Source organism: Hyperolius riggenbachi, chromosome 9 (genome assembly GCF_040937935.1).
Source record: "Hyperolius riggenbachi isolate aHypRig1 chromosome 9, aHypRig1.pri, whole genome shotgun sequence".
NCBI lineage: Eukaryota > Metazoa > Chordata > Amphibia > Anura > Hyperoliidae > Hyperolius > Hyperolius riggenbachi.
The window spans coordinates 22967310-22994666 of NC_090654.1; the positions used below are offsets into that span (position 1 = coordinate 22967310).

Genomic DNA, 27357 nt, shown 5'->3' on the forward strand with positions numbered 1-27357 from the left:
GCAGGGGGGTGTAGATCTTTACATTTAATTGGATTAGGCTATGCTCCCATTGCCTAACTGAAAAACTTAGGCTATGGCCCTATACATGCAGTGAGTAGTAGAATGCTTTATGCTTTCCTTGCTCCTATTCCACCTCTCTGGCTCTGAAGCTGTCCTTGGTGGGTTTTGGGGCTTCATGTTAAACCAGTGGTTGGGCCCCACATATCCCCTTACTGAACTATTGCCTTTCTGCAATCTGCATAGCTCTATCAGCTGTACAGCACTTGCAGGAAGCCATATAGGCACACATGACTCCGCCCACTTCCGGCTCTCACGTCACTTCCGCTCTTTGCCCATGTCGGCTCCGGTGCTGACGGAAGGGCTGGAGCTGCAGAGCGCGGGTCCGCACGGTAAGCATAGCAGGGAGCGGCGGGCTGGACCGGGCGGGCGACGGTGCTTCTGTATGCCTAGCGGACGCGGGAGGGACATGTGGCAGCCGCTGTGCGCTTCACCGGGATTGGCCAACTACTGCCTCTGTCAGAAGAGGGGCGGGGCAGACTCCCCACGTGCGGCCAATGGTGGCGCCTCACCACGTGGGGGAGGGGGCGGGGCCGGCTATACAATGTATCTTTAGCGGGGGGGGGGGGGCTAGACTGGTTTGATTGATGAGAGAAATAGCCAATCTAGATGCAGTGGCGATGGAAGTAGGCGGTGCTGCATTAAACGGCATAAAGTTAGAGCTGAGGGCGAGATACTAATAGTTCTGACTTTACAAGTGTACCCAGCTTGGAATTGGGCCAATCTAATGCTCTGCCTGCGAGTTGTGATTGGCCTGGTTTTAAGCTGCATACAATTTGTATGCAAGCTGGATTTTATAAATAAAGCTAACCTGAACTCAGAACTTCTTTCTTACAGCTGATGAAAATCCTGCAATAAAGCTGCAGTGTGTCTACTTCCTGATTTCATGGAAGCAGACATATGGTTAAAGGGAACCAGAGACGAAGACTGCCTAAAAAATATGTTATACATACCTGGGGCTTCCTCCAGCCCCATAAGCTTGGATCGCTCTCACGCCGCCGTCCTCCACTGCCTCTATCGCCGGTACCGGGTCCCGTCACTTCTGCTGGACGCGGCCAGTCTTCCGCATGCACAGGGGCTCCCTCCGGCTCTGTACGCATGCGCCTGCGCAGCACGGAGGGAGAGCACTGCGCTTGTGTCGACTGGCCGAAATGACGGTACCCGGTACTAACGGACAGAGGCAGCGGAGAAAGGCGGCGTGGGAGCGATTCAGGCTTATGGGGCTGAAGGAAGCCCCAGGTATGTATAAATATGTTATTGTTATCTCTGGTTCTCTTTATCCAGTGTTCTCCCCAGGCTCTTTTAGCCGGGTGCTCCACCCGGCTAGATTTGGTGACCACCCGGCTGTCATCGGTTCACCTCCTCATTTCCTCCTATGCTGTAAGCACAGTTGCCCTGCATTATCAACTCGCCCCACCCAGCTACTTTTTCATGCCACCCGGCTACTATTTCAAGCCACCCGGCTGGAAAAAGATTCTGGGGAGAACACTGTTTATCATCCTGTGTTTATAAATTGCCGAGGGCTCACATTACAGTTGTGTTTAGTTACAGATGTGGGAGAACTAGACTGGCTCTCTAAACTCTCTAAATACATACAGGGTGCATTTCTAATGTTTTCCTTCTGTCCTGTTCAAGAATTCAGGTCCACTTTAAGGGCTAATTCATGCTACAAGAGGTTTTAAAATCTCTTGCTAATGCAATGCTATGGGGGATTTTTACAAAATCACATCGCTCCAGTGTGAACACTCACATAGCATTGCATTAGCAAGAGCTTTTAAAATCACAAAGCGCTCAGAAAAGCTCTTGTAGTGTAAACAAGCCCTGAGGACTCGTTCACACTCAGGTTGCTTTTGGTTTTTGTTTGTAAAGAGAACCTGAACTGAAAATAAAAAGTCAAAGTAACCATACACAGGTCATACTTACCTTTCGTGTAGTCTACTCATCAATCTCTTTCTCCTCTCCTGTGTCCCATTTGTCCACTGTGATCAATGGATTTCTCCATCCTCCATTTTAAAAAACGGCCATTACCCCATAACAGCTTCCTGATCAGCACAGTGTTACGCTGTAATAACACCCACTTGAGCCATAGGGAAGCATGGACATTACCTTGCACATTCAGTTGTAACTGCCAGCAACTGGTATATTTCAGTTCTGACAAAATATTGTCACAACTGGAAGGGATCACTGTAAGAAGAAAATGGTGAGCTTCTGAGAGGAACTGACAGTGAGGTTAGTATGTAATATTCATTTGCAGCTACGTCGTGTTTATTTTAAATAATTTTACTCGCTTTAGGTTCCCTTTAAGCGCAGGTGATTTTCAAAATTGCCAGAACAGCGCTTGTGATGACAGAGTTCACATCTGAGCGGTTTGATTGCAATCCGCTCACCAAAGCGCTGTCTGTACCATTTTCTGGGCGATTTGCCTATAATGGAAGGTATAGGGAAATCGCAAAGCAGTAGCGTCCCTACCATAGGGCGGCAGGGGGCGCCCCGCACCGGGTGTCGGGCGCCCCAGGGGGTGTCATCAGGCCTCCCACAGAGGCCTGTGCAATGGCAGGACAGGAGGGGGAAGCAGCACGGAAAGGAGGGGTGGCGGGGAGGGGGGCCGGACCCCCCACCTCCCTCACCTGGGTCCCCTCCTTCTGGCGCTTCCCCCTCCTAATTAGCAGCAGCGGGCAGCAGCGGGCAAGAGGACTTACTCACCTCCTTCCTGCGTTCCAGGCGATGGCAAATAGCGTCATCGTCACGTGACGCTGGTCTCCGCCTTCTCCACCGCTCACTGTGCTTCCTGATTGGCGGAAGCACAGTGAGCAACAGAGAAGTCGGAGACCAGCGTCGCGTGAGGATGACGCTATGCGCCGCCGCTATCGCCAGGAGCAGGTGAGTGAGTCTTCTTCGCCGCTCCTGCCCGCTGCTGCTAATTAGGAGGGGGAAGCGCCAGAAGGAGGGGGACCCAGGTGAGGGAGGTAGGGGGTCCGGCCCCCCTCCCCGCCACCCCTACTTCCAGGCTTTCCTCACACTGGGGGCAACTAAACTAGCTATACTGGGGGCAATTATACTAGCTATACTGGGGGCAATTATACTAGCTATTCTGGGGGCAATTATACTAGCTATTCTGGGGGCAACTGTACTGGCTATACTGGGGGCAACTAAACTAGCTATACTGGGGGTAGCTATACTGGGGGCAGCTATACTAGCTATACTGGGGGCAACTAAACTAGCTATACTGGGGGCAACTAAACTAGCTATACTAGGGGCAGCTATACTGGGGGCAGCTATACTAGCTATACTGGGGGGCAGCTATACTAGCTATACTGGGGGCAGCTATACTAGCTATACTGGGGGCAACTATACTAGCTATACTGGGGGCAGCTATACTAGCTATACTGGGGGCAGCTATACTAGCTATACTGGGGGCAGCTATACTAGCTATCATGGCTGGATTTCTGGCAAGGCCACATAGGCCATGGCCTAGGGCACCAGATAAACAAGGGGCGGCCTGCAGACAGTGGGCATTATTTGCAGGGCATTATTTGCAAGTGTCCAAACAAATGAAAGTGGTCAGGATAACTGCACTATTAGTACCAGCTGGCATCTGCCTGTGCTGTGCTACAGGCAGCTGCAGTCCGTTAACTAAACGTTTGTGAACAGTGTGTGACTAGCAAAAAGCCAGACCTTGTCCAATGACCTAGCAGCAGCTCCAGGCAGTTACAGAAGGCCGGGTCTCACACACTTGGAGTGGGGGATGAAAGGACCAGGGGCAGCACCAGCAAATAGTACAGAATACAGAAGGCAGCCTCTCACAGTATCCATTTCTTAATTATTGATTGGCCAGCACTGTTACCTTGGAGACAGCAGTGGGTACAGGACTCACTTTTACGTGTTGCTGACCCCACACAATGTCCAATTGTGAGCCACTTTTGACTATGTGTGTGTGGTGGAACCCTCCCACCACGCTCATCACCTGTAGATCGCTTGATTGACCAGTTCCCCCGTGTGACATGATTGATTCACTTCACGTTGCCATGGAGACCTCAGCACTAGCCCCAATAGTGGACACCATCGGCCCAAAAATTTTTGGATGGGTGTGTGTGGAGAGAGGTGGTAGGATACGGTTTCGGTTGGGGCGGCTGATAATAGTCGGCCTTGGGCGGTAAGAAGTACAAATCCGGCCCTGCTAGCTATACTGGGGGCAGCTATACTGGGGGCAGCTATACTAGCTATACTGGGGGCAGCTATACTAGCTATACTGGGGGCAGCTATACTAGCCATACTGGGGGCAACTATACTAGCTTACTGGGGGCAACTATACTAGCCATACTGGGGGTAACTATACTAGCTATACTGGGGGCAGCTATACTAGCTATACTGGGGGCAGCTATACTAGCTATACTGGGGGCAGCTATACTGGGGGCAGCTATACTAGCTATACTGGGGGCAGCTATACTGGGGGCAACTATACTAGCTATACTGGGGGCAGCTATACTAGCTATACTGGGGGCAGCTATACTAGCTATACTGGGGGCAGATATACTGGGGGCAGCTATACTAGCTATACTGGGGGCAGCTATACAGGGGGCAAATATACTAGCTATACAGGGGGCAAATATACTAGCTATACAGGGGGGCAACTTCACACAAGATCTCAAGACTCACCCTTTCATGCTCACATACCCCCCTACACCAGCACCATAATATGTTCTGTTAGACACCCTCTCAACAGATGCACCTATTGTCTCCACCCCCACCCTTTAGATTGTAAGCCTCTGGCAGGGCCATCTCCCTTAGTGTTTCCAGCTTGATTATGCAATTTTACTGACCCCTCTTGTGGACTAGAACAGGCTCTATTTTGACCTATGATACTGTATTATCAAATCATTGCATGATCTTGTTTTGTGAGTTTCCTGTATGTCCTACCTTGTATGTTAACCCTTTTATCTATTGTGCAGCGCTGCGTAATATGTTGGCGCTATATAAATACAATAAATAATAATAATATACTGGGGGCAACTATTGACGATTGAAGTGTTTTGTGGACAGGTCTGCCACACGATTGCATGTATTTTCTGGGCAAATCTGCCGACATGATTGCATGTATTTTCTGGGCAAATCTGCCGACATGATTGAACGTATTCTCTGGGCAAATCTGCAGACATGATTGCATGTATTTTCTGGGCAAATCTGCCGACATGATTGAACGTATTCTCTGAGCAAATCTGCACACATTACGTGTATTTTCTTCAGAAAACCTGCACAATTATGTGAATTTTCTGGGGAAAGGGTCACCAAAACTTGGGCCCTCTGTCTTTGCGTTGCACTTTTAAAGGGAACCCGAGGTGAGAATAATATTGAGGCTGCCATATTTATCTCCTTTTAAGCAATACCAGTTGCCTGGCTGCCGTGCTGGTCCTCTGCCTCTAATTCTTTCAACCACAGACCCTGAACAAGCATGCTTGTTTCTGGTGTGATTCAGTTCACTACTGCAGCCAAATAGATTAGCAGGGCAACTAGTATTGTTTAAAAGGAAATAAATATGGCAGCCTCCATATCACTCTCACCCGGGTTCACGTCAAATTACAGTTAGCTCCGCCCTCATCTGGTCATGGCCACGCCCATTTTTGCCGCGGCGCGCATGTTATAGCGCCACCCATTTTTTGCTTCTTTACTTTTTTTTTGGGGGGGGGGGGGTGTCTTATAATACCCAGCATCGGGTGTCAAATGCCCTAGGTACGCCACTGTCGCAAAGCACTTGAAAAAGCGCTTTTGTTGAGATTTTTCCCAGCGCTTTGATGAATAAATACATTGTGTTTATTCTTTTCCCGGTCAAAGAGTTCACTTCCTGACTTGCGTCAGCAAGTGAAAAAACAAATCACTCTGCAAAAGGGCTTAGAAAGGTGCTGTAAAAAAAAAACCCTAATGCGCGGGTAAGTTCCGGGAGGTGCTAAAAAATCACAAAATTGTAAAGCGCTGGCTTCAGCAATTCCAATTTTAGATATGAACAAGGCCTTAGAGAACAGTGATATTGGGACACAGTATTTGGTTCTAGTCTAGTTTAGGGGACACAGCAGGAAACCTTATAGGGAAATTCTGCTAACGTGCTGTGATTGGACAACTGTTCCCTATGAGAATTCCTGCTGGGTTCCCTAAAGTAGACTAGTGACCAATGTTTTAGAGAACCAGCCCAGTGTCCAAACGCTCAGCGCTTCTTGAAGTGATTTTTCAGAGCGATTCTAGGCATATGCCTAGTGATTTTCGGAGCGTTTTGGTGTAGTGTTTTGTTTGTAGAGCTGTAACTGAACAGCTTCTGTAACAAAAACGCTTGGATAATCGCTCTGATCTGGCGCTTTTCAGAGCGATTTTCTACTTTCCCATACTTTACATTGAGGCTGAATCACCTCAAAAAAGCGCAGGAAATGCTGCAAGACCCGCGTTTGCGTTTGTGAGAAAATCGCATTGCTCTGTTGTGATCATCCCATTCAGATACATTAGCCAAGTGCTTTCCAAAGCGCTAGCTTTTTTTTAAAAGCGGTTAGAAGCAATCTTGGTGTGCACCAGCCCTCACTCAAGTTTCCCATCCCATTTCTCACACATTTCAGATAGTGTAATATTGTTTCAATAAACTGGATTGATTGGATTCAAATAAAAGCGAGACTAGGCCTCGTTCACATCATTTAGCGCAGATGGCTGTGCGATTGGAACGCAACGCGTCCGATCGCACGCCATCTGCGCTCCTATGCGCTGCGCTGCAGATTCCATTCATTGCAATGAATGGGATCTGCGCTGCGATTCCCAAAAATGCGAGCAGCACGCGATAGCGCAAACGCGCTGCCACGCAGCGCATATGATGGGAACGGTATAAGGGCTGTCTATGCCCTTCTACCGTTCTTGCGTGTCGCACACTATACGCGCTGCCAAAATGCGCACGGCAGCGTGTATAGTCTGAACGAGATTTTCTCAGTACGTTAAAGCAAACTCTGATTTTTTTTTTTCAGATCTTGTCTTCCACAAGAGTCTCAACCAAAAGTGATAATTTTGGAACTTTTACTCAGCTTTGGAGATGGGGAAAAAAAGGAACAAGAAAGTCCCGATTAGTCGACGAGAGTTGGTGTTTGATGAAGAAAAGAGAAAGTGAGTTTATTTAAAATAAGAAATTAATATACAGTTTATATAGTATTGAGTTTGTATGGTTTTGTAACCACAGGCATTTTTTTTGTGGATTTGCAAGTCTTCTCATGTTCCCACACAAGCTCAGAAGTGATGGTACCATGTGATTGTATCATGTGATGGTACCATGTGATTGTATCATGTGATGGTACCATGTGATTGTATCATGTGATGGTACCATGTGATTGTATCATGTGATGGTCCCATGTGATTGTATCATGTGATTGTATCATGTGATTGTATCATGTGATTGTATCATGTGATGGTCCCATGTGATGGTCCCATGTGATGGTCCCATGTGATGGTCCCATGTGATGGTCCCATGTGATGGTCCCATGTGATGGTCCCATGTGATGGTCCCATGTGATTGTACCATGTGATGGTCCCATGTGATTGTATCATGTGATGGTCCCATGTGATGGTCCCATGTGATGGTCCCATGTGATGGTCCCATGTGATGGTCCCATGTGATGGTCCCATGTGATTGTATCATGTGATGGTCCCATGTGATGGTCCCATGTGATGGTCCCATGTGATGGTCCCATGTGATGGTCCCATGTGATGGTCCCATGTGATGGTCCCATGTGATGGTACCATGTGATGGTCCCATGTGATGGTACCATGTGATGGTCCCATGTGATTGTATCATGTGATGGTCCCATGTGATTGTATCATGTGATGGTATCATGTGATGGTACCATGTGATTCAGTGCTGCACAAACAGGGTAGACAGGGAGAGTGTTGGTGGCACCAAGTGCGTAACAATAGACTCTGCAAGGGATGCAGCTGAAGGGGGACCCAGAAGCCACAGAGGGCCCCATCCTGAGAGGCTGACAACTAAGGGCAAGATGAGAAAAAACTTTCTGCTCTCTGCACAATTGTTCTATTGACTGCATCTGTTCAGCCACTGATAAGGGATCTTACAAAGTGCTGCTCTACCCTATGTCCACCTTTGGTCCTATCTGCATATTTTCTCAATGCTCATGCACAGTGCGTATATATACTTGTAACTGCGTAAGTGCAGAGTGCTCCCGGCCACATGAGCGCAAAGCACAATTGAGCCTATTACTGGGGCTGATTGCGGCCGAACAGCAGATTGCAGGAGGACAGCGAGGGATTCGCACGTGTTTATGGGGCTGGAGGAAGCATTGGGTAAGTATCGAGTCTTGCACAGTAAAGGCCTGTGTTAAACTACGTACATATGCTACATGACACTTGCCCGAGGCTGCTGTTCAGGTGGGAATCTAGCGTGTGTACAGGTGTCTCCTGAAGTTACATAAAGATCCGTTCAGCTGGGTCTTTAGCGACGCCTTAGCCCATTGCCTCCCTCCTTACCCCGCCCACTGGAAGCTGTGCTGGCATCCCGCCTCCTTTCTGCATAGAAACAGATGAACCACTCAGCCGTAACCACAGGATGCATCTGTAAAAAGCAGAGTCACCCAGAGTGACCCAGATCATGTGGTAAAGCTGGATGTGATCACAGCCAATCAGAGCTTTGCAAATCTATCAGCTGACCAAACAAGTCACATGCTTCTCCATGACTTCTAGACATGGACCATAACTGCTTTGTATAGATATTGTATAATAAGCAATATCTACCAGCTGCCATTAGTAAGCTTCTTCCTCCTCCTCTTCCAGAGAATATCTGACCGGCTTCCATAAACGCAAACTACAGAGGAGGAAAGCCGCTGTGGAGGAAATCAAGCGCAAAATTAAGGAAGAACAGAAGAGGATGAAGGACGAGGTAAAATTGATAAAAAAATTAAAAAGTGTCTCCACAAATATGTAAATTAGCCACTTAGATTTAGAGTGGACCTGAACTCTTTCACAGGACAGAAGGAAACATAGAGGAATGTACCCTGTATGTATGTAGAGTTTAGCCTGTTTAATTCCCCCTCATTTGTGTCTAATCACAAGTTGTAATTTGATCTTTCCCCTGTGTCACCTGACTGCCATGGCAGAGATGGCAGATAGGCTAATTTGGAAGCACAGAGTGTTAACAATATCTCTGCTTCCATGAAAGCAGGAAGTAGAAACATTTCAGATTTATTGCAGGATTTGTATCAGCTGTAACAAGGACATGTTTTTCTGTAAAAGTTATTATGCTGTTGCTTATCTTTTAGAGCAGAAAGGAAGTTCTGAGTTCAGGTCCACTTTAGCTTTAACCACTTATTGGAGTGGCTACAGTATATCTTCGCCCTGTAAGACTTCATCTTAGCTCCAAGGGCGTAGATATACGTACATTGCCGCGATCGCAGGCTCGTCGTGCACGTTCTCATCGCCGGCGGTTAGTACACTGATCAGTGAGTCGGAAACATGGTCCACGTTTTGCAAAGCAATGTACCTTTTCCAGCTTTCTGCAGAGAGCTTTTTCCAGGTCAGATAATCCAGAAATGGCCATTTTCTTTGGTAGAATCCATTTTCAGGTTTGGAATATTTTTCTCTTATAAATGTCATTGAGATGCTTCTCTTCCCTTTCAGAGACATAAAGAATACATGAAGATGCTGAAGGAGAGAGTGGAGGCTTTAGGTAAGGATGTTTTAGCTTATTTTTACTCCTTTCGCTTTGTGGCTGGATGGTATAATGGTTCTGCCTCTGACACAGCAGACCAGGGTTCTCAACTTTTCCTGTTCAGTAAGCCAGCACCTATTCAGTAAGGAGACCTTGGGCAAGACTCCCTAACACTGCTACTGCGTATAGAGCCCCAATGGCTACAGCTCTGGCACGTTGAGTCCGCCAGGAGAAAAGCGCTGTATAAATGTTCTTTGTCTTGTTTGTTGTCTGCTCATATTGTAAATCCATGCAGTAAAACCTATCATAGTAGTACACAAGGCAGACCCCGCATTCTCCACTTACAGCGTTGGCGTCCCCAGCTCAGATGAGGGCCGGGACTCTGCATGGAGGTTTTTGTTATCCCTAAGTTTGCATGGGTTTCCTCCAGGCATTCACACTTCTCAAAAACATACTAGAAAGTTAATTGGTTTCTTGGCCAGAGATCTGTCCTGTCTGTACAGCATCGCACCCCCAAACTGACTCCCAATCACGTGTGTGTACTGTACCAAGCTTTAAGAAATCTTGAAATAAGAGGTGTATAGAGGCTGCCATGTTTATTTCCTTTTAAACAGTTCCAGTTGCCTGGCATTCCTGCTGACTATTTGGCTGCAGTAGTGTCTGAATCACACCAGAAACAAGCATGCGTCTAATCCAGTCAGATGTCAGTCAGAGCACCTGATCTGTTGCATGCTTGTTCAGGGGCTCTGGCTAAAAGTATTACAGTAGAGGCAGAGGATCAGCAGGACAGTCAGGCAATAACATAGTAACTGTTAATTATCATAGTAGTCACGCTATAGAAGTATTGCGGTCGCAATACTTATAATAATAATTCCTTTTTTGTATAGTGCTTTTCTCCTGTCGGACTCAAAGCACTTGCAAGGCAGCCACTAGAGCGCACTCAGTAGGCAGTAGCAGTGTTAGGGAGTCTTGCCCAAAGATCTCCTTACTGAATAGGTGCTGGCTTACTGAACAGGAAGAGCCAAGATTTGAACCCTGGTCTCCTGTATCAGAGGCGGAGCCCTTAAAGTGGATCCGAGATGAACTTTTACACATTGCATAATTGGGTTCCTTTCCTATTGTTTATAGGGCATTCCTCAAGCCAAATACTTTGCTTTTGTTTTCATACTCAAATTCCCTATAAACTAAACAAGCCACGCCTACAGCTTTTCAGAGAGCCTTGGCACTTTCAGACAGTAGCAAGGCCTCATGGGAGCTTAGTCTGGGCAGGAGGAGGTATTACTAGCCAGAGATTGCAGAGGGGAGGGGGTTCGGGTTTTGTTGCTCAAGATGCAGATAAGCCTGCCTCTGTGTAATGTTTACAAAGAACATGGCTGCTGCCATTGTATCACAGGAAGAAATAATCATATTCTGTTGAAGCTGTTTGCAGCTAGATTTGCTGTGTAAACTATCTAAACTTTAGATAATATATATAGACAAGTTACTTGTTATAGTTAGTTTTTCATCTCGGATCCGCTTTAACCATTACACCATCCAGCCACTCTTCACAGCAGCACCAGCATTTAAAGGAGAGGGCGTTGCTATGTAAGCAGCGCGCGTAACTAAGTAAGGCGCGCTATGCTGCACGACCGCGCGTAGCCGCCATAGTGGCTGCAAGTTTGTTTTTTTAACAAGCTCTGCTGGAGCAGCTTTCTATGATGATCAACCCCTCAGTCCCAGTAGTAAAGGGAAGTAAATATGGCAGCCTCCCTATTCCTTTCAGTTCAGGGGGGCTTTGAATCATTTCATTTAATGAGAGGAAACACCAATGAAGATGTCAGATAGACACACGGCTGGATGACACGTCTGGGAAAGTCAGCGATGAAGTAGAGTTCACTTTCCCAGAAAAACTCCCCCCCACAACTCAGCACTGACCACATAACTTCACACTAACGCAGTGTGAGAAATACCACCCTTCCTGGGAAACTATTCACAGCTCTCCACATACAGCACGCTAAAAATGCTTTACAGTTCCAGAACCGTTTCATTCTTACTTCACACACGTCATTTAAAGGGAAACTTAGAGGAACTGCCGCGAAAATCTTACAATTTAAAACATATACAGATAAGAAGTACATTTCTTCCTGAGTAAAACGAGCCATAAATTACTTCGTTCCTATGTTGCTGTCACTTACAGTAGGTAGTAGAAATCTGACATTACCAACAGGTTTTGGGTTAGTCCATCTCTTCATGGGGGATTCTCAGCATGGCATTTATTCTTTATAAAGACATTCCCTGAAAAAGATTTATACAAAGAAGCCTCCCTGCTCACCGTAAACGTTTTTGGCAGTTGGACGGAGCAACTGCCATTCACGAAGTGCTTTTAAAACCCATCCCCCATGAGAAGATGGGCTTGTCCAAAACTGGTCAGTAATGTCCCCCTGCCCCTCCTCCTGGGTCCCTCGTACCCTCTACCCCTCCAGCTACATGCTGCAAAAATGTAATTATAGCAGCGGCAAGCGGGGAGCTTACCTCCTTCTCCTACTACTTCCTCGGCTCGCCGCGCCACTGCCTGCAATGCCGCCCTCTATACTTTGGAGGGCGGCATTGCAGGCAGTGACACAGTGAGCGGAGGAAGTAGGAGGTAAACTCCCCGCTGCTATACATTACATTTTTGCGGCATGTAGCTGGAGGTGTATCGGGGACGGGGGGCGTCTCTGCTGACCGCTGCCACCCCCGTCCTGCCTGCTATACCCCTCCAGCATGGCGGCCCCCCTCTCTCCCCACAGGCTGTGACACAGAAGCAGATCCGTTTCTGTGTCCAAATCTGCCTGTGTGGAGGGGGATCCGTTTTTCCATAGCCTGCCACTACCCCTGCGTGTATCAGGATCCAGATCCGTTGCGGGAAAATACAGCAAATCCGGACCTTCCGGACAGTTTTAAAAACGGGTCCCCGCACACGCAGACAGATCCGTTTTTTAGTTGGGTGAAGACAGCTGCTATTTTTAACATTGCTATCCGTGGCTCCGGTTTTGATCAGGTTTTAAAAACAGAACCACGGATACGTTTCCGGACCAAGTGTGAACCAGCTCTTACTGTAAGTGACAGCAACATCGGAGAAAAGTAATTTATGGCTCATTTTACCCTGGAAGAAATGAACTTCTTATTTGTGTATGTTTACATGTATTTTAAGTTTTAACATTTTCGCAACAGAGGTCCTTTAGGTGAAAATAAACTGATGAGATAAATCATTGTATCTATCCTCCTACTGCTAAAAAATTCTGTCCACTGCTCAAGTGGGAACACAGCCTTAGAGTGCTCACAGATATTAATGATTTACCTTTTTTTATCTATCCTCTTCTGGCAGAGAACTGGGCTTCTCAGAGCAAAGTATTTTATGGCTGTAATTCTTTATCAGTAGTCCGACTGGGTCCCGACTGGAGAAAATCTGTCAGTTGCATAGCTCAATATTAACTCTTAGGCAGAGAAAGAAGAAAAGCATCACAGCATATTAATTAGTGTGCTTGGCACTGTACATACATATGTCTATCTCATCATGTCACATGTCACTTAAGCATCCCTTTAAACAGCCTCGCAGCTTTAAAGTGTACCAGAGACCCTGGTACACTTTACTATACATACCTGGGGCTTCCTCCAGCCCCATGCACGGATCACTCCCACGCCGCCATCCTCAGTCTTCTCCCTCTTCTGTACCGGGTCCCATAACATCGCCCAGTCTGACGCAAGAGAAGTGCGCTCTCTACGTATCTCTCCAGCAGCCAGAGAGCGCACTTCTCTTGCATCAGACTGGCTGCGACTGGCCAAAGTAACGGGAGCCGGTACCAGAGCTGCGGGAAGACTGAGGACGTCGGTGTGGGAGCGATCCGTGCGTGTGGGGCTGGAGGAAGCCCCAGGTATGTATAAATCGTTTAGTTTTAAATGTCTCTGGTTTCCTTTAAGGCTTGTTAACACCACCGGTTTTTATTGAAAGATGCAAAGAGGAATTTACAACTTCGCAAAAATAGCTTCAGTGTCTCCAGTTCCAAAGTCTGTTGATTTCATACTCAGAATATTGACATTTTTGTTGGCGCAGTGAACCCGAGGAGAGAGTGATATGGAGGCTGCCATATTTATTTCCTTTTAAACAATACCAGTTACCTGGCAGCCCTGCTGCAGTAGTGTCTGAATCACGCCAGAAACAAGCATGCAGCTAATCTTGTCAGATCTGACAATAATGTCAGAAACACCTGATCTGCTGCATGCTTGTTCAGGGTCTGTGGCTAAATGTATTAGAGGCAGAGGATCACTAGGACTTCCAGGCAATGTGCATTGTTCAAAAGGAAATAAATAGGGTAGCTTCCATAACCCTCTCACCTCTGGTTCCCTTTTTTTTTGTCATGTGAATCAATACAGAGGTCCATGGAACATCTTGCCCGGTTGATCCACAGAGGCTTGCAGAGGTTGCGTGCCGTACAGGGGCGGAGCTAGAAATCATGGGGCACCTGTTGGTTGCTGGTGGCCCCTCCCACCGACCCCTTCTTAGCTTATGGCCCCATAGCAATGGTGACCCCTACACCATTGCCGCATAGTGTTTTACAAATGTAAAGTGTTATTAGTGTACCGTATATACTCGAGTATAAGCCGAATTTTTAGCACCAAAAAACTGGCCCTAAAGTGGGGGTCTCGGCTTATACTCGAGCCACCAATTAACCTCCGGCCAGTGTGTTGTGTAGAAAAGTGGGCGATAATAGCAATGTGTCCCCCACACAGCACATGAAGAGCTGCGTGCCTCCCGACCCGTCCGGTAAAAAACAGTGGCTGCTTGTACCAATGTCTCCCCCGGCAAATAGAGTAGCTGGGATGCCTCCGTGCAGGAGTGGACAGAGTCCGCTTGTATGTATCCCCCGGCAAATAAAGTGACTGTGTGGCCCCCGTGCAGGAGCGGACAGTGTCCGCTTGTAACAGCATCTCCCCCAGCAAATAAAGTGGCTGTGTGGCCCCCGTGCAGGAGCGGACAGTGTCCGCTTGTAACAACGTCTCCCCCGGCATGTGCAGAGTGATGCGCAGGGAAGCGTATACTCACAGGTTCCCGCTGCCACGATTCATCCGCTTGTCTGTCACAGTCTTGTATGACACTCTTCAGTGATGCATATAAAAGGCGCCACTATAGGGCGTCATAGAAATGAATGCTCAGTCAGGGATTTTATCAGGGCTGATAACAAGCAGGCTGAGCAGTGCAGGATGAAGCAGAGAGCAGGGTAGGTGTTTTCTCTAATGTTTCCACTGATATATATGGTAAAATACATGAGGGTGCTTCATCTCTGGTTCACTGTAAGGTGCACATTAACGATCCAATTTGCCAAACGATCAACCGCATGATTCCATCGTTACGAATGGAAACAATTGTTCAGGCCCACCAATGGAGAGGAAAATTCTAAGCAATCTGATCAGATCTAAAGAATTGTTCCAAATTCAGATCAATGGAACATTGTGGAACGTTTGATAGACCAATCGTTGATCGCAGTATTAAGACAAGACAAGACAAATAACATTTATATTGCACTTTTCTCCGTGCGGACTCAAAGCGCCAGAGCAGCAGCAACTAGGACGCGCTCTATTGGCAGTAGCAGTGTTAGGGAAACTTGCCAAAGGTCTCCTACTGAATTAGTGCTGGCTTACTGAACAGGCAGAGACGAGATTCGAACCCTGGTCTCCTGTGTCAGAGGCAGAGCCCTTAACCATTACACCATCAGCCAACTGCTATTAACAGGCATCCAATCGATTACTTGGGAGATTGTACCATTAATGGGTTCCTTTAGGTCATAGGTAAGCAAGCTTTCCCCTTGAAGGACAGGTAGTCAGTATGTTCTCCAAACAACAAAATCAGGCAGAGCACCCCCTGCCCCCCAACAACATGATTGGGCAGAGTGTCTCCCTGGCAATCGAATTGGAGAGTGTGCACCACCAACAATAAGAATTGGGCCCGTCTAACAACAGAATTGGGTGGAGTACCCCCTCCCAAACAACAGAATAAATCCCCGTAGACCGGAACGCTCACATCTGAACACTGATCTATTTCCATTTTTTCTTTGTCTTTAGAAGAAGCAGATGAAGTGGAGAGACTGGTAACATCAAAAACCGAGTCTTTCCTGTTTGACCACCCAAATCACACGGTCACCGTGACAACCATCAGTGACCTGGATCTTTCTGGAGTGGGCATTCTGCCCCCCAGCAGCCTAGAGGTATATACATTCTATATTATATGTGCAATTATACATGTAAAACTGACCAGTGTATGCTGATGAATAAAGTGAATGGGAACCGCATTTTAAAAAAATGAAGCAAATACTTACCTAAGGAAAGGGAAGGCTCATATAGAGCCTTCCGTCTCCTCTCTCGGTGCCCTGTATCCTGTGCTGGCTCCCCCGTTTCAATCCCCCGCCGAAAGGGTATTTGGAAGTCTTCGGGAGCCGTGTCCTCCTGAAGACGTGCGGCTCCATACTGCACAGGCGTGAGCGTGCAAGAGAGCGTGCTTGTGCAGGCGCAGTACAGGGCCGCCCTTCTTCAGGAGCACTCGGGCTCCCTGAAGACTTCTGAAGCCTCCTTCGGCTGGGTAAAGCAGTATTTGACTAATTTAGTGAAATACTGCTACCGGGCGAGCCAGCACTGGAACGAGGGGACCATGAGAGGAGCCGGAAGGCTTTATAGGACCCAGAGCCTTCCCTCTCCTTGCGTAAGTATCTGTCTCATTGTTTTAAATGCGGTTCCCATTCACTTTAAAATGTAATTTCTGTGCACTTTTGTTATTATATCGGTATGCTCAGCGTCTGTATGTGCTCATTACATATACTGTGCTGCACAATCACCATTTCTTAAAGTGGACCTAAACTCTTGCACTGGACAGAAGGAAAACATAGAGAAATGCACCCTGTATAGGGGCCCATACATTGGTCGATTTCAGCGATCGATTGCAAATCAATGCATGATTGAACGGCTGATCGATCGATTTTCAGCCGATTTCGATCAATTTGACATTGAAAATCTAGATCTATGGCCCATAGAGTTGCATTGGATGTATTGGTGCAGTAATGCATTTAGATTGATTTTCAATAGATTTCCAATAGATTTCAGAATGACATGTATTGGAAATCTGTTCCTAGTGTGTGGCACTCATCAGATTCCTGTCAGATTTGACCTAACAGGCATCTGACAGAAATCTATCTGATGGTCGAGTCTGCTGCAAATCTATCAGTGTATGGCCACCTAAAGCCCCATTTACACGATACGATTCTGTGTGCGATTCAATTACTATTCTATTTACAATACGATTAAATCCGACATGTCCGATCGGGATTCGATTCAATTCAATTTGCCATTGTTTTGCAATGGCAAATCGAATTGAATCAAATCCCGATCGGACATGTCGGATTTAATCGGATCGTAAATAGAAACGTAATGGAATCGCACACAGAATCGTATCGTGTAGCTTGGTCTCCCGCAATTCAGGCCGAAAGCCTGGCTAGGTCAGGCATGTGCGGCCAGGGCAGGCTCGTTCCCACATCTTGCTCCCAGGGACGGGAGCGCGACGGGCCACACATGCGCGACTCGGGCAGGCTTTCGGGCTGAATTGCCGGGGCCCTTAGCCACCCGGGGAGACGAAGATGGACAAGCAGCCCTAACTGGGCTTAAAGGATACCCAAAGTGACATGCTAAGATAGACATGGGTATGCACAGTGCCTAGCACACAAATAACTATGCTGTGTTTCTTTTTTTCTTTCTCTGTCTGAAAGAGTTAAATATCAAGTATGTAACTGGCTGACTCAGTCCTGTCTCAGACAGGAAGTGACTACAGTGTGACCTTCACTGATAAGAAATTCTCCTTTGTACATCTTTCTTGCTCTCAGAAGCCATTTTCTGCTAGGAAAGTGTTTTATAGTTGGAATTTCTTATCAGAGAGGGTCACATTGTAGTCACTTCCTGTCTGAGTCAGCCACTTACATACCTGATATTTAACTCTTTCAGACAGAGAAAGAAAAAAAGGAACACAGCATAGGTATTTGTGTGATAGGCACTGTACATACACATGTCTATCTCATCATGTCACATATTACTTCGGGTATCCTTTAGGCTGGTTTCACAGTGGAACGTTACAGGCACACGTTAGAGCAGCCTGTAACGCAGCCCACCGCACAGTAATGAAAAATCAATGGGCTGTTCACAGTGCGGACGTTGCGTTACATTGTAACGCTGCGTCACAAGGCAACGTACTGCATGCAGTACTTTGGACGCAGCTGAGCCGCGGTAGACTGCTTGCACATGCTCAGTAATCTTGTGGAGGAGCGGAGAGCGGCCAGGCACATGGCTAATTAATATGCACTGCACGTTGTGACGTGTAGTGTTTACTTCCTGGAGCGGCCGCCCTGTGCGGCGATTGGCCGGCGGGACCACGTGATGCCGCATGCGCACAAGAGTACGCATCACGGCATCACTGACGCCAGAGTGAGCTGCACAACGCGGCTCACTCTGACGTCCAGATCCAGCACCACCAGGCGTTCCGTTAGGGGGACGTTATGCGACCTTAACGCCCCCTCTAACGCAACGTCCTGGTGTGAAATTAGCCTTAAGGCTTTACGCATAGTTGACACTACAAATTGCAAGCACTTGTGTGAGCGATTTTGTGAAGTGATTACCGGCATTTTTGTGCAATTTGCGGTTTTTGCAAGCGATTTTTTTTGTATGCATTTTTATTTTGCGATTTTGTGTGTGCAGACAAACTGGTAGTGCACTCTTTGACCCGGAACTGAATGTCTTTTAAAGCAAATTTGCCTGAAAAACGTTCACAAAATCGCCGTTTTAAAGTGCTTTGCGATTTTTACATAATTTTTTTCCTATACCTTGTATTGAAGCGCAGTTGCCCAGAAAATGGTGCAGGAGCTGTGTTTGCGATTGGAAAGAAAGCTCATCGCTCATGTGAGAACACTCACATAAGATTTCATTACATGCTTCATTTACAGTGCTTTTAAAAATGCGAGTGATTTAAAAAAAAAAAAAATGAAACCGCTCACAGTGAGAACCAGTCCTTATTGTCATCCTTTTTCCTTTTGTCTCGTAGGAAGAGAAAGCAAAGGATCAGGAGAACTCTGTGGAGAACCCAGAAGCTCCCGCGCCCAAGAAATCCAGAGACCCCTTTTTGTCTAAGAGGTATTTGTCTGGATTTAAGGTTAAAGTGGATCTCTAGCTATATTTAACCCCTGTCAGCGCTGTCTAGGTTAAATGCGGGGATATTTCTCATAACTTCCTGTGATGTCACTTCCCTTCCTGTGATGTCCACATCACCGCACCACTCTCCCCTCTGCTCACCTCGCCACTGATCTGAGGTCTGTGTGTGAGTGAGGGGGAAGCAGGGACAGTCATACAAGTCACAGACATGGTGGCCCTGGCAGCTTGAGAGGCTCCTGCTGGGGGTAAGGCCCCAAGCATCTCCTCGGTTAGCCTTGGCCTAGCTGCATCCCTGCTATATAAATGCTACACTATATAGGTAAATGGTAGTTGAGGGTGAAGGGTTACACCCTACAAGGAAAGAGCACAGAGACATTAATGGGTATCATTCATAAAAGAGCTGTCGGTAAGGAGAATCCATGTGGGAAAACACCGCTGCCGGTATTTTAGAGTTCTGGGTGGACATTCATAAAAAAGTGTTCATGTGCGATAGCAGTGCGGAGATTCCCCAAACTAGGCTGGCGGTAGGCAGGCGGTAGGCTTGCGGAAACACAGAAAGCTGCCGAGTTGATACATTTCTCCGTGTTCCGCTCTGCTGCAGCTGCCTGGGAGGTCTGTGTGTCTCCATTCACTTACATTGGTATCGCCACATCAGAGGGAGCGGTACTTCCCGTCCTCATACCGCTTGCGGTGATCTTTATGAATTACCATTTTTTACGAAAATCCCAGTACAAGGCGGTGATTTATCGCCCTGCTCGGTAGTGTCAGCTTTTCATGCGGAAAGAGGCTTTATGAATGCCGAACTTGCTAAGTGTTCGGTAAAGTCAGCTGTTCTAAGCATTTCCGCATGCAGAAATGCTTTATGAATCATAGCCAATGGGAGCCCAAATGGTGCAGAATGTCACAAAAAATGGTAATTCAAGGAAAAACAGATGAGTACTAGAAAGGTGGGTTGCAGAAGGGTAACCGACCACTTTAGACAGGTGAAGATGTACAACCCAGACCCCACTCGGGTTACCAGGGGACCTGGAGATATATATATACTATATAGGTACTCCTGGTATTTTCTGCAAAACAGAAGGTATTTGCGACTATTCAGATTGGAGTGAACATATGAGGTCTCCCACAATCCATCACTGCTGAATATGCAGATCATTCCTTTGTTGTCCCTGTAAGCAAAACAATCTGAATAATCGCAAATACCTTCTGTTTTACTGGTAAGAAGGCAAACTTCTGTTTTGCATAACATTTTAGTGAGAGGGCGTTTTTGTCCCTTACTCACTCCTAGGAGTTCTGGTTCACCATGAGCTAGCTGGGTACTCTGTACCTCTGGGTGCTTCAAGTCCTACTCCATAGAGCCACATTGATCCATGCCGTGCACTGATGAGGATCAACCAATCAGAAACAGTCTGTAAGCATGTTGGGTTATTGTGGCTCTGTACAATTAGCAAGCTCACACATCATAGCATTCCAGTGGCGCTGGGGGTGTGTTTATCTTACAAGGACAACACGGGATGATTTGCATATTCATGAGTGATGCATCATGGGAGAAATCATATGCTCACTCCAACCTGAATTATCGCAAATACCGTCTATGTTAAAGAGAACCCGAGGTGTGTTTAAAGAATGTTATCTGCATACAGAGGCTGGATCTGGCTATACAGCCCAGCCTCTGTTGCTATCCCAAACCCCACTAAGGTCCCCCTGCACTCTGCAATCCCTCATAAATCACAGCCATGCTCTGAGGCTGTGTTTACATCTGTAGTGTCAGTCTCAGCTGCTCCCCCGCCTCCTGCATAGCTCCGGTCCCTGCCCCCGTCCCTTCCCTCCAATCAGCAGGGAGGGAAGGGACGCAGGCGGGGACCGGAGTTCTGCAGGAGGAGGGGAGAGCAGCAGACTGACACTATAGAGATAAACACAGCCAGCTCTGACAAGCTGTTTGTCAGCAGCGTGGCTGTGATTTATGAGGGATTGCAGAGTGCAGGGGGACCTTAGGGGGGTTGGGATAGCAACAGAGGCTGGGCTGTATAGGCAGATCCAGCCTCTGTATGCAGATAATAATCTTCAAATCCACCTCAGGTTCTCTTTAAGAAGGCAAACTCTTGTTTTGCATAGCATTTTAGTAGGAGGGGTTTTTGGTCCTCTGTAGCCCCTTTACACAGTCCTATGAGTTCTGGTTCACCATGAGCTTGCTGGGTAATCTATAACTCTGGTATTTTCTGTGTTTTTCCTAATTGGTTCATGGACTTCTTTGAAGTCCTTCCCATTATTTTACCCACACAACCTGTTCCAAGTATTCAAAGTATTTTGGCCCTCATGCAACATGGAAGTGGTAAATTGGCCAACCATAATTGAAAGTGTGTACCAGTCTTTAGGCTAGATTGGGAACAGATGTGATAACGATGTTGCTGTGCGTTTACTGTGACATGAGTATAGCGGTAATGCCCTGTTCATTCTACTTGGTAATTTCCTGAATGGCACCGATGTGAGGCGCATCTGCTGAATGCAATGCCAAGCAAATAACTATGATTGGGTTGAACACCCCGCCACGTGTCGGAACTCCTGTGTCTGTATTTCTGCTGACGTTCGCTGTCACCACCCCCAGAGATGAGATTGGGGGGCAGACGCCACTATTTGATGCTAGTATGAATTGGCCTTCGTTGAGTGTATTCCGGTTATAAGTCTGAGTTTGACGGTGATCTTTTCCCTTTGCCTGCAGGATCTCCAACCTCACCAAGTCTCTGCACGTTCGTAGCCAGTGCAAGTCTCAGAAACGCCCACCAAAGCACCAGGACAGTAAAAAGCAGCCAATCAAAACGTCCGGCCGCACGAGCAAAGCCCAGCGAAGGAGACAGACGGGCAGGACTGGAAGGAACCGAGAATAAATGCTCTGGGGAGAAGAATATTCATTCCAAAACTCTGTGCCTGTGACCCCAAAACTGTGCCATCTCCACCAGAAGCCATTTTGTTTTTCAACTTTTTGGGTGCTTTGTTAATTGTTGAAACTGTCAAAATGGACTGTTACGTGCTTTATGCCTATACCAACCTGTTTGGGACCGCCGATACTTAAAACTATGCCTAAGCCTGATGTGGTGTCGTTTTTAACGCACGGGGCCCAATAGCGTGTCCCCCGCCAGAACAGATGTCCGCTGTCTAAAGACAGTGGAGTTCCGTGCATCAGTCAGGAGCCGTTTTCATTGGCTCCTGACCTGATTACTGTGAGCCAATCGCAGTGATCGGGAAATGAAAGAAGGAAAAAAATAAAGCCAGAGGCTGTGGTCCGCAATAAGTAAAGGTATCCATTAACAATGTGATATTCAGATATTTTTTCAGGTGTAGGGATGCTCAAAAAAAGTATTCGGATAAAATCCAAATAGGTTTTATTCGGATTTTATCCAGGTAATTAAAGCACATGTGTGGGTGGGCGGGGGTTAATCTCACCCATCAGACACCTTCTTTGATCCGTCCCTCGACGCCTCCCACGATGCGTTCCAATCCGCAGTCACGTGATTACAAACCCTTCCTGTTTCCGGGTTGAAGGAGGAAGTGTTTGTAGTCACGTGATGTGCTTGGAACGCATCGTATTTTTGATAAGTTAGAAAGAGATAGATGGTATTTGAATCATACCTGAGGTGACATGATGAGATAAACATATACACAAATAGTACTAGCCCTATTTAGAAATTATCTGAAGTCCCTTTAGATTTTCCAGTACAGCAAGAGTTAAAAAAAAAACTTGAGTTATTTATGTAAAAGAGCTTGTCAACAATTCAAATTCAGCCCAGTTTCCTGAGAACAAAATACCCGGATACATAAAAGGGGACACCAAGAGCCCAATATAGTGTAGCATGTACTGTTATGGATGAGATAATAAAAAGTAAGTATCAAACGAGGGTTACCACTCAGGCAACCACTGCAGGTGGGGAGATTAGACCTGACCCCACTCAGGATTAAGAAGTCGCTCTGCGTAATCAGAAGAAGGGGTATCACCCCTCCACCAAGGGTGGACTTGTACAATGTAAAGGTAAACAGAGGCGGCAGAAGGATTAAAAAGAAAGGTAAAATGTTTAAAAATAGGAGGTGGGGGTGGAGTTAACTCCTCCATGTAGACACAAATTAGTAATGATGTATCAACAAAATAATCCATACACTCCAAGATTCGGTATGACGCGTTTTGCAGGCATGACCCTGCTTCATCAGGCAATAAGGATTGAGTATACAGCAATGCAGGTCTAGGACTAAACCTATTTTTTGTCTACTAGGTAAATCCGCCTCCTCTTTTTTTTTTTTTTTTTTTTTTTTTTATCCTACTGGCGCCTCTGTTTACCTTTACATAAATACTTACCTGGACCTTTGGCTGCTGCCCAGGTCCCTCCTGTACGCTGCGACCGGGCTCCTCTTTATGCACAAGCAGCTGCGGCTTACTGTGCAGCTGCAGCCATGCTCGTGCAGTCGCAGTACGGTCGCGCTAGTGATTTGAAGAGGAGAGAAATCGCAAGCTTGGAATCCGACAAGAGTTGGATTCTTTGGGGGGAGAGGCAGGGCCGGTTCAAGTAACAATTGGGCCCTAGGGCAAAATTAGCCGCGGGGTCCCCCAACAGACACCCCCGTCCAAAAAGCGTCATTAGAGGCCCTTTGTTGCAGCCAAATTTCCCTCCTGGGCCCCTGAGCTGGCTGCTGACCCTCCCCCAGTCACCTCCCAACTTAACAGGCTCTGCAGAGTCCCTAGGGAGCAACAGTTAAGATGGGGGAGGGACACCTTGGGGGCCGCTACAGGCTCTGGGGCAATTGCCCATTTTTTCCTATGGTAGCTCCGGCCCTGGGGAGAGGGGGTAAGTATCTGACTTTAGGGAAACGATCAATAATTTAGTATCATTCAGTATCGATAGACCCCACCAGTCTTTTTTTTTATACAATACTGATATCATCTGATCAAAAAATCCGATCATCCAGTAAAATTGCACTGTTCGTGGCCATCTTTAGCAATTGTTGATCAGCATTAAATTTGTTGGACAATGTATGGGCGAGTCGTGGGAAGGCACAGTACACAAAACCTTTATAAAACGCCTATATTTTATTTTTTATACAAATTGTAAAGACGGGACATTTTTGTACTGCGCGGCGTCTCCCGTTAGCTCCATTCTCCTGGCACGTGTGTGATTCCGGTCACATGACTTGTACAGGGAGCAGGCTGCTGATGCTGCGAGCATCTCCTGCCTGTCCTCAGCCGACCAATGACAATGAAGGGGGCGGCGCCCTCTGCTCTCGGACACCTCCGGGGAAAGCCCTTTGTGCGTAAGAAAGCTGAGCCCGCGGCAGCGCTGGGATGCAGGTAACACAAGTGTGGATTGCCACGTTAGCTAACAGCCTCTTAACCCTTTACTGCCTGCACCCAGGTGTGATCTGTGCAGCCAATGACTGAAAGGAGTTGTTTTATACTTTCTTGTTGTTTTATGTTTTGTTGTGTTGAAGATCTCTCTTTTTTTTTTCTGCCATTATTAAAAGGTTGTAATGTGTGTGAACTTGGTTTCCTGTCATCCTGCTTGCTGAATTATAGATCAGCTGGCGGAGGAGCAGCTGGTAAACGCTGTTCATTAGGCTGGACTGAGCATGTTGTAGCGTTCATGTCACACGAGCCCTTATCGCTCTTATCTAATCGGCAAAATGACTCACGGAGCCCGACTGGATGTGATGGACGGGGTGACGGTTTCTCTGCTGTGCTGTGAATACTGTAGCTGTGGGGGCTTGTCCCATATTCTTAAAGAGGAACTCCAGTGAAAATAATGTAAAAAAAAAGTGCTTCAATTTTACAATAATTAGTTTGACCATTGTAAAACCTTTCCTCTCCCTGATTTACATTCTGGCATTTATCACATGGCGACATCTTTACTGCTGGCAGGTGATGTCAGAGAAAGGAGATGCTGCTTGCTTTCTTGGCAGTTGGAAACCGCTGTAAACAGCTATTTCCCACAATGCAACGAGGTTTACAGACAGGAAACTGCCAGGACCATGGTCCTCAGGGCTCGTTTCCACTATCGCGAATCTGCATGCGTCCAACGCATGCAGATTCGCACATGTAATGCAAGTGGGTGGGCCTGTTTCCACTGTAGCGTTGTTGAGGTGCGTTTTTTTCAGCGTTTAAAAAACGCACAAAAGAGCAAACGAATTTGCCTGCGAGTGGAATGCATGCGAATCGCCGCTAATGTATTTAATAGGGAATTCGCATGCGGCTATGGTATGCGAATTCGCATAGGTACCAATGTAACTTCAAACAGGCAGTGACATGGTTAAATTCGCATATACCCTCACCTATGCGAATTCGCGGCAAACACCGCGAAAAAAATCGCATCCGCATGCTATTTCATCAGCGGTGGAATCCAGGCGATTCTGCACCGCAATAGTGGAAACGAGCCCTCAGAGTTTTCTGTGGGAGGCGTTTCACCACAAGAGCCCCCTGATGATCCATTTGAGAAAAGGAAAAGCTTTCTCATGGAAAAGGGGGTATCAGCTACTGATTGGGATGAAGTTCAATTCTTGGTTACAGTTCCTCTTTAAATCAAATCTGAAGCGAAAATAAACTTATGTTAGAATAAATTGTATGTGTAATCTGGATAATTAATAGAACATTAGTGGCAAAGAAAAGTTTCCTATTTTTATTTTCAGTTATCCAGTTATTTTCAGTTTTTTATTTTTATAACATTGCATCATTCTGTCACGGTTGCAGTTTTAAACCACACTCGGTCTTTTACTCTATAAAACAAAGCAGAAATAATGACCCGTTGAACTTTCCTGCAGTAAAACCTTATCTCAAGCTGTCTCACTGTTTCTTTGCTGTTTAAAGTGGACCTGAACTCTTGCACAGGACAGAAGGAAAACATTGAGAAATGCACCCTGCATGTATGTAGAGTTTAGCCTGTCTAATTCCCCCTCATCGGTGACTAATCTTCACAGTAATTTGATCTCTTAGCTGTGTCAGCTGGCTGCTTTGGCAGAGCAGCTGATCTGTAAACACAGGATGTTAACCTTATGCCTGCTTCCGTGAAAGCAGGTAGTAGACACACTGCAGATTTATTGCAGGATTTGTGTCAGCTGTAGCAAAGAAACATCTTTTCTTTAAAGGTCATTGTGCTGTTGTGTAAGAGCAGACAGGAAGTTCTGAGCTAAGTCCAGAACTTCCTCTCTGCTCTAAAAGATAGGCAACAGCATAATAACCTTTACAGAAAAACATCTATGTGTTGCAGCCCACAGGACTGCTACTGAGTTGCTGCAGAGCTGTTACTTCCTGGTTTCATGGGAGAAGAGAAAGGGTTAAACTCCTGTGTTGACATATAGCTTGTCTAAATGGCACAGATCAGACAGGGCTGACAGCTCAAATTACAGTGGCTCATTACTAGCAGATAAAGGAGAATTAGACTTGCTGTTATCTTTAAAGAGAACCTGAGGCGGTTCCTAGGGGGGGCAGATCAGGTACAGAGGCATGTTTTCTGCCTCGACATGCCTCTGTGTCTCGCAGATGCCGCTCTCTGCGCCCCACTGCCGCGCTAAAGCCCCCCAAGATACTAACAATATTTGTCGCTATCTCGTAGGGTAAATAGAGGAGAGGGATTCCCTGTTCAAAATGCCCGCTAGGGGCTCTCCTGCAGGCTTTCCCCAGCTGCCATTGGGCAGTTCTCTTTCCCTGGCTGCGCCCCCTGCCGCTCCCCCACCTCCCTGCATGCTGTGAATGAGACACAATCTCCTTCCAGCGTCAAGACCCAGAGGTCACAAAAGTGAAAGTGAGCCATTGGGGCCCACAGGAGCGGCGGTTTTGGAGGCTACCTGACCTGCTCAGCCCCTCGGATCAGGTAGCATCTTTTTTTTTTATTATTATTATTATTATATGAGCCCACCTTGGGCTCTCTTTCACCATTTCAGCCGGCGGGGATTTTTCACTTTATGCATCAGAGCAATTTTCACCTCCCATTCATTCGCTAATAACTTTATCACTACTTAACACAATTTATTGATCTATATCTTGTTTTTTCCGCCACTAATTAGGCTTTCTTTGGGTGGTACATCTTGCAAATAATTATTTTTTTATAAATGCATTTTAACAGGATTAATAAGAAAAAATGGAAACAATTCATTATTTATCAGTTTTCGTCCATTATAGCTTTAAAATAATCCACTCTACCATAATTAAAAACTATTGTATTTTATTTGCACATTTGTCTCGGTTATGACATCATTTAAATTTTGTCCCTATCACAATGTATGGCGCCATTATTTTATTTGGAAATAAAGGTGCATTTTTTTCCGTTTTGCGTCCATCACTATTTACAAGCTTAGAATTTAAAAAATGTTCGTAGTATACCACCTTCAAATGCATATTTAAAAAGTTCAGACCCTTAGGTAGCTGGTTTTTTGTTTGTTTTTTAATTGTTATT

General features: G+C 46.5%; 1 protein-coding gene across 1 annotated transcript; it reads left to right on the forward strand.

Moving 5' to 3' along the window:
• Positions 1-309: 309 nt before the first annotated feature.
• On the forward strand, positions 310-24449 carry NOL12 (nucleolar protein 12). The gene is made up of 7 exons (XM_068252119.1): positions 310-389; positions 7050-7185; positions 8860-8965; positions 9703-9751; positions 15812-15954; positions 18825-18913; positions 21651-24449. Exons 2-7 carry the CDS (start codon positions 7115-7117, stop codon positions 21814-21816), a joined length of 624 nt encoding a protein of 207 aa, XP_068108220.1. The 5' UTR covers positions 310-389; positions 7050-7114; the 3' UTR covers positions 21817-24449.
• The last annotated feature ends 2908 nt before the right edge of the window (positions 24450-27357 follow it).

Excerpts from the sequence above, each read along its gene's own strand:
- NOL12 (XM_068252119.1), top strand. The coding sequence starts at position 7,115 with ATGGGGAAAAAAAGGAACAAGAAAGTCCCGATTAGTCGACGAGAGTTG. Across the intron at positions 7,186-8,859 it reads TTTGATGAAGAAAAGAGAAA|AGAATATCTGACCGGCTTCC; the intron begins GTGAGTTTATTT and ends CTCCTCTTCCAG. Across the intron at positions 8,966-9,702 it reads AGAAGAGGATGAAGGACGAG|AGACATAAAGAATACATGAA; the intron begins GTAAAATTGATA and ends CTTCCCTTTCAG.